The sequence below is a fragment of the Glycine max genome, chromosome 10 (genome assembly GCF_000004515.6).
Source record: "Glycine max cultivar Williams 82 chromosome 10, Glycine_max_v4.0, whole genome shotgun sequence".
In the NCBI taxonomy this organism is placed as follows: domain Eukaryota; kingdom Viridiplantae; phylum Streptophyta; class Magnoliopsida; order Fabales; family Fabaceae; genus Glycine; species Glycine max.
The window spans coordinates 11865308-11873276 of NC_038246.2; the positions used below are offsets into that span (position 1 = coordinate 11865308).

The window sequence follows — 7969 nt, forward strand, 5'->3', positions numbered from 1 at the left end:
TGATGAAGAAATGAAACTACATTAAAACTGGTCTCTCGCATGCATCCCCAGAAAAGGAAAATAGAAATATACCAAGATTCAGTAATAGTTGAGAATATCTTTCATCTTCTTGCAATTATAAAAAAGACAAGCTCAAGTGATTTGCAAAAATCTCAATTACTACATATTATAGTAAAGATGGAATGGAACTCATATTTAGGCCACAGGGAACACTATAACTTGATCAACAACAGGGCCACAAAGAGAACCATAGTCATCAATTCTGGTATGGTAGAAGGAGCTGTAGAAAGTGAGTCTAGTTCTTGGTGCAATTGCTTTGAACTTGAAGCTTACAGTCTTGAATGTTCCCTTCCCTTCAGATTTGAAGGGAGCTTTGAAGGTATCTTTGGCGGCAAATGCTTCAACCATCATTGATCCATGGCACCCATTTTTGGCATCTCCAACTGAGAATGTGATGTTGTAGACTTTGTTGGTAACTGTTCTGATGATTTGGGCAATGGCACTTTCCCTACCTGCCACAAGCTCCACTGCTCCCAGCCCAAATGGGACATTGAAATGCTTTGAATCAATGAACTTCACAGCCTTGAGGGACTCAATAATCCAACCAGGGAGAGGGGAGAAGCCATCTTGTTGTTGAGGTGGGAGCAGAACACCGTTGGTTGAGTTGAAAATGGGGAATGGACCCTCCTCAAAGCCAGGATTTTTTACCAAGTTAACTACAAGATACCATCATATGGTTTTGTTAGAAAATCAGATTTGTATTATCACATAAGGCTTAGTGAAATCAGATAGTTAACATTCCATATCTAATAGTACTGTAGTATGATATTTTTCACACACCCTTTTTTAAATTGAGTTTCTCTCCTACTCCTTGTAACCACAGAAGGTTAGGAAGCAAGGGCAGTGAAAAAAATAAACAAATTGAGATGTGGGAAAAACAATTCTGTATCAGATGAGCCTATCAGGCTCCATCCATGTGCCTGGCTTCCGGCAAAGATCCAATTTCCAACTCTGCTTTAAATGTAACTTTTTTTTTTTGATAAAATAAGGACCAATTAGGAACACACTGGAATTGTGATGGAAATTTTTGTCATCTGAAAACTCAGCAAGTGGATTAATTCATGGATTCCTACAACTTTCAGATGTGTTAAAACTGCAGAAAGATCTATGTTGCATATTAATTTGTAACATGTATTCAAAGATAAGCAAGTGGTATTTGATCAAATAAGTTAGGTTCCAAGAGTAGAGTAGCATAGCATGTGGATATGTTTCATTACCTCTTGTAGGCATTGGCGGGTAGAACTCTCTGATAGCAATGGCATCCAAAAGAGGGCCACAAGATGGATCTTCTTGAACTCCAGGGTTGTGGAAAGTCACTTTGACAACACTAGAAGTGGCCTTAAACCCCCAAGCAATAACGTCACCATTGAGGCTATAAAGGGTCTGCAAAGGAACATCACCAGTCTGTGGAGGCACAGAGATCCTCAAAACTTCATCCTGCGCACAAGTCCTTGAGGCCCCAAGAATTAGAGCATACAGTTGACCGGGTTTGACCTTGATGCTTTGGGAGATTGAGGCATCATTGCCAAGCCTCACAGCATGGATTCCATGAGTCACTGGGAAGAACATGCCTCCAGGTTGGGGACCCCCAGAGACATACTCAACCAGACCATTGATCTCCCATTTAGGCAAAGCGTATTTACCAAAGAGCTTTGTTTTCTTCAGGTATTTAGGGTTTGGCTGCTCCTCAAAGTTCCCATTTTGGAGGTAAGCTGTGCAGTTAAAAAATTGCAATCAAACGCACACAGAAGAAAGAAGAAAAAAACACAACAACTTCAGAATCAGTTTTATTAAGTGCACATAATCAGATCCCATGTGTAAAATGTGATAGTATGTTATTATATTCACTTCTCATTTGAATTAGGTAAAGCATCTCATTAACTTTGGTAATGTGCTTTTACTTTTTCACTACAGAAAGTTGCTCAAAGGAGCTAAATCTCAACATAATGGGCAGATCTAAAGGTTACCCACAAAAAATGTACAAGAAAGTAAACCAACCGTAGAGCCATTGCAGCAAGCAAATCAGAGTAAGAGTGGACAATGCAGAACAAGAGTTTGAAGTAAACATAGGCAAAGTGGGCATTAAACTCAACTCATAACAACAGATCAAGTTTCTTTTTTTTTTTTTCATTTTCACATTCTTATGTATATAAATTCCGAATGGTAGCATGTTTCTTAACTAAGTGGTTCAGGATTCGAATCCTGATTAATTCTTGAGTTTAGGAAATAAATCATGTCGGAAGGAACATATCCACCTTCTTTGCACTCAAAGTCCCCAGCAAAGATTTGTCACTACTTTCAGCAGGGGCAACTTTGTGTCTTTAACATGATTACCAAAAGAAATAAAAAATGAAAGGGTCCAAGATGTGACCATTACCTTCAGGTACTCTAGGCTGAAGAGCAGCAAAAGCTGAAGCAGCAAATAGCAAAGCCAGAAAGAGTGTTGATGTAAGAGTCACTGCCATTTTCACATCAAAAACTGAATCCAGAAAGAGTTTGTTTGTTGTTGCTGCTGCTGTCTGGAAGAAGAGCAGGACTTGGTGTGGAAGAGAAGTGGATGAAGCTTCACTTGGCTTTATAGTGGAAAGAGAAAAATAGCCAGTGTCATAATAGTAATAATGGAACACAACTTAGCAAAAATCACGTAGAAAAGTGCATTAGGGGGGAGCACCGAACACACACATGATTTGTCTTTAAAGTTCTGATTTTTTTGTTTCCAACCGGCTTTTTCTCCACAATTCATGCTGTGGACCTTTGAATTTACTGTTGCAATTCGCCAATTCCTCCTTAGAAAGACAAGAGTGAAATTACATAACGTTGCAATTCATGTTTTACTAACATTTTTTTCTTGTTTTATTTTATGATCTTATGATGTCGGTGGTTACATTTTTTTAATCATTTTTTGGTTTCAATCTCGGGGATGAGAATTCGAAATTGGATGAGCTACTTCTAGATCTATCCCTTTCTAGCCTTTCTTGATTGTCTAAGTGAAATAATTGGTTTTTTTTTCTGACCATTACTGATTTTGGTTTTGTAATCCACGTGATGTGCTTGGTTTTCGATAGAAACAATTGAATTATGATTTGGATGATAAAAATATAAAAAACAACTTGTTGTCCGACAATTTAAGACTGTGTAAAGTAAAAATTAAGTATTTTTATCTATTTATTTATCCTATATTGAGGGATAAATTATGGTATTCACAACTAAGATAGTGCCCTTGTATCACATCATGGCATCAATGTTTTAATTCTATTGTGTGGCAAAGTTATTAATTTCTCACTTTTCCATAATTAATTTAAACTCGTTAATCGTTCTTATTTCTTTTAGAATCTGAAATGAATAATAAACCATTAATTAGATTATATGAAATTATTATTAGTTAATGAAAACATACTAGTCACTTTTTTTACAGAACAACTAGTCACTTTTATAGAATTATACTTGTAACTATTATAACAAAATTTTACCTTAACGATAAATATCTTTACAAACGCTTGATTTATTTCTCTTAACAATATTTTACATCTTATAAATATCTTACACTTCTATTAAAAGATTTATTAGATTATTTAATTTATTTTTTGAAAATATATAATATATCAAAATTACAATATACTTCAACTAAATATAATTGAAAACAATTTATTGATCAACCATGCAAAACTAAATTGTTTTTGGTATACACCGCGTACGCATTAATGAACTAATAATTGTCCAGTAGGTAAAGTAGTATATGTTGCTTCAACAGTTCAACTCGTAATTATATAATGCTTGTATTTACCAAAAAAAATAAACAAAATATTAATTACTTTTTTTGGTAACACCGCGTACGAATGGATGCTATGCTAATCAAAATTTGTTAAAAAATTAGTTGATACTTAAAAATTGGTAACTGAAAATTTTTAAGTTAACTTATTAATTTATAAGTTTTAAATAGAATTAGCTATTGAAGTAAATGAAAAATATAAAATAATATATTTTTGAAAAGATAATAAAAAAATTGAATAAATATTTTAAGGATAAAAAGAGAATAAAATATAAAAAGTTATAAATTAATATTTTGACTTTACATAGTGTTTTAAAAAAATACTAAAATTACTAAAAACATTAGAAGTTACTTAAAAAAATTATTTATTGAAAAATAAAAAAAATATAACTAATAAAAAAAGTTAAAAAATAACTGAAATGTTTTATCCTAAGAGAGTATTTCGTATTTTTATCCTTCATAAATTTTGTACATTCTTTCTAAAATATTTCCTTTCAGTCCATAAATTTATGATTTTTTCTGAAATATTTGACATTCTTTTCCTGTAATAGGTACTAATTAATTTCTAATACAGTTGCTAATTGTCAAATCCCAAACGAAAATGTGAAAGCAACCGAGTTTACAATTTATTTGGGTTCACATTTGCACAACGACAAAGTGCCTCTGTTAGCTGTAATTCTAACAACCAGCACTTGCCATATATTGAACTTCTTTCTGCTAATGAAAATGAATGTTATCTATTGATCAAAACAACTATTAAAAATTAGAAATTGAGGAAGGGTTGAAAAAAAAAAAGCACTTATGAAAGGTTGCTTTCTTGTCATTTCCAATTTCTTAGATCAAACCTGAGGTCAAGGTGTAGCTTCATGTTCTATACTTCTATTTCTCTCGTTGGACCATTTGTTTCTTAATTTGTGTTTGGAAAATTTCAGATGTATATTTTAATTTTGAAGTGTATGCTGGGAAAAAAGGATAGAGAAAAAAACGAAAAAGACAAATTGATAGATGATAAATATTAAATATTAATAACATATTTTTTAATATTTTTATTGATTAAAATTGATTAGAATTTATATTTTTCAGTGAGTATCATATCTTATTTAATGAGTTTTTATTATTTTTATAGTTTTAAATATAAATTTTAATTCAAATGAGTATTAGTAATACATTCTTTGTAACATACATTTTTTCAATTTCTTGAAAATTATAAAATCAAGAGAATTGTTAATTAAATATGACATGAAATTTATAAATTTTTTTATAATTTTTAATAAATTTTAATCAATAAAAAGTAATGTGTTCAAAAAGGTATGTAAAGAAGTGCATTTTAACATTTATCTTTGGCTACATTTATCAATAAAATAATCAAAGCATGATTTTCGTCTTGGTAAAATTCTTTGTACATTCTTTGTTCCTGCAATATCAAATTGTACGATTTTTTTTGTTACGAGTGAGGTTTGGTTTTAACCGAATCTATCTGATATTTTTTAATTTAAAATTTAAAATACAATTCTCTGGTGTTTAAAAATCACCAAAAATTACATAAAAAAAATCTAAACACAATTCTTGGTGGTTAAAAACCACCACAAACTTGCAAATAAAAAATTGAATGGAACCCTTCTTCTTAGATCTAGAAAGAAACAAACAAGCACAACAAAGAAATGTAACAAGAAACACACAAGCACAACAATGAAATCTACAATAAAACAATTGAAGACAACAAACACCAATATCGAAAGCAACGTTGAAGGAGCCTAGTTGCGAGGATCATGTTGTCGAATTTGGATGGTATTGGTGTTGGGGTGAAGGCAGCACAGTGTGTTTGGGTAGTGGACTTTGTTGTTTTACTACTTGTTTATTATACATTGGTGCGAGTTGGGTTAAGGTTCGAGGGGGAAAGGGAGCTTTGGGTTCGTTGTGGTTTGAATAGGATTAAGGTTCTGGTGAGCACATTCGAGGTAGGGGTCGAGTGTCTTCGAATGGGGGTAGGGTTCGTCTGAGAAGGGGAGGAGGTTGGGCCAGTCGTCGTTGTCGAAAAGGGTAACAACGACAAGTTTAAATCTGGGCGATGGATTTAAAGGGCTCATTGTGGTGGGAAGAGATGAGGAAGGAGTGGAGGGAGGAGTGGGTGAGGGGAGAGGAGGGGCCAAAGGAAGGAGTTGACAACATGAAGAGAGTTGGTGAAGAGGGTGGATTAGAAGGGAAGGGAGAAGTGGCAGAGAGAGAAACGTCTTGACATGTGTTGCACAACCCACTGTCACATAGGTTTGATTAATAGCAAGCCTCATTCCGAATTAAAAAATCACACATTTTGATATTCTGGAGACAAAAAACATACAATTTTATTTTGCAAGAGTGAAAAGCGTACTTTGTGTATTTCATAGGGATGAAAAACATATTTTAATCTTTATCTTTTAACCAATAACAAAATATGTTAAAAAAATATGCTAAAAAAATATCATTAGCTTTTATTATTGATAAAATATAGTGAATATAAGATAAGAGAGAAGCTATACAAATATATCCAATAAGAAATTTTTATCATGTGTAACTTTGCATAGGTTAAAGTTCATTAAATATTCACTCTGCATATATTTAGCATCATTAAATATCTACTTTCAATCAATTTTTCATTAACTAATTAATTATGATTTTTTGAGAAAAATATTTTTTCTCTTATTTATTTTATGAAATCATTTTAATGTATTTTCTCTCTTCCCACCAAAATAATAGTTATAATTTTCGTTTGTCTATAGGAGTAATTAGAAATTGTATCTGCCCATTAAGTTGCAATTAGCATACACGTGTCTCTAGTCCTTTTATGATTGAAGCAAAAGCAAAATATATAATAATGGTTTCTAACCATTTTAGAGAATAAATTCATAAAATAAATACAAACGTAAATCATTTTTATAAAGAATCAGGATTAATATTCATAAAATATTTGTTTCATAAAATGCAGAAAAAAAGAATAAAAACACAAAACGTAACTAAAAGAAAATTATGTTGAACAACATGAATTTTCCTTGCATGAAAACATCATTAATTATTAATTTTTTTTTATTTTTGTTATGAATTTACAATCTAAAATGTGTAAAGTGAATATTTAATCAACTTTAACCCGTGTAACTTTGCAAAAGGATAGAAAAATCCATATAATAAGCCTTTGTTTATACTTTAATAAGTAGGTCCATTGGTGTTGACTATTGTCTTTTGTTGGACTGTTGGTCTTGCCGCCAAGCGTTTGCTATGCAGTGAGTTGATTCCAAACTTACACCTCTCACTTGTTTGCCTCCATTTGGTCATGAATTTGTTATTCGCACAAACTGTTTTTGTACATAGTAGATAGTACATCTATTTCGAAGGACGTACACGAATTGGTTCAATATGAATTTAGAAAAGAAACTATTTTTTTTTTTCTGGATAAAAATGATAGAATGAAAAGCCACTCTCATTATTACCAGACGGGACAACAATGCCATATTGGAACAGGACAAATATGCATCAATGAAAAAAAAATTCCTTATGCATTCTTAATCACATGTGTCAACTCACATTGAAAAAAATAATTAATATATTTAAGTTTATACGGAGATAATAGGTATTTATAAATTATCAAGGGGGCAATTCAACCGAGTGGTATCAGATGGTAATTATTATATGAGGATGAGGAGTAAGAGAACATCTTTACAAATGACAGAACCCACTGAAAAGGAACCTGTTTTGTTAAATTCTACTCTTTCATTATCCAGAAATATCTCCAAAACCCTTTCAGAAAAAATAGAAAATCTTGTGGAAATTCATATATTCCAGAAGACGCCTAGATCTCTCAGTCGCTAAATCCCTTGTTAAGTCGCTACAACATATTTAAAAGACATCGTTACTCGTTAAGATCTATCACCACTTTGATCACTACTAGAAGATCTCATATGAAAGAATATGTCCAATCTTCAAGAATGGACCAGTGCTCTCTAACTCCTACTTCTGAGGAGCAATATGTTAATATTGAGATCCTTGAACAACTTATTAGAGGTTGGCATACACCCATCTTCATTATAGAGCAATTAGGTTGGTGTTATCCTTGCATGGCAGAAGAGGACTTTCTATGACTGCCAGAGTCTCCCTTCTAGACTCCAGTTA

The 7969-nt window shown here is 32.2% G+C and overlaps 1 protein-coding gene across 2 annotated transcripts; it reads right to left on the minus strand.

The window, feature by feature from the left end:
- Positions 1–85: 85 nt before the first annotated feature.
- LOC100804119 (uncharacterized) lies at positions 86–2881 on the minus strand. 2 transcript variants are annotated; one of them, XM_041005610.1, is made up of 4 exons: positions 2743–2881; positions 2438–2633; positions 1278–1772; positions 86–716 (listed from the first exon to the last, which is right to left on the minus strand). In XM_041005610.1, the coding sequence occupies exons 2-4, from the start codon at positions 2523–2525 to the stop codon at positions 196–198; spliced, it is 1104 nt and encodes a 367-aa protein (XP_040861544.1). In that variant the 5' UTR covers positions 2526–2633; positions 2743–2881; the 3' UTR covers positions 86–195.
- Positions 2882–7969: the final 5088 nt, after the last annotated feature.

What these genes read in the sequence shown, in the direction of transcription:
- LOC100804119 (XM_041005610.1), bottom strand. Translation starts at nt 2,525, where the DNA reads ATGGCAGTGACTCTTACATCAACACTCTTTCTGGCTTTGCTATTTGCT. An exon ending in TCAGCCTAGAGTACCTGAAG is followed by an intron (nt 1,773 to 2,437) that starts GTAATGGTCACA and finishes TTAACTGCACAG; the next exon opens with CTTACCTCCAAAATGGGAAC. An exon ending in CCCGCCAATGCCTACAAGAG is followed by an intron (nt 717 to 1,277) that starts GTAATGAAACAT and finishes GGTATCTTGTAG; the next exon opens with TTAACTTGGTAAAAAATCCT.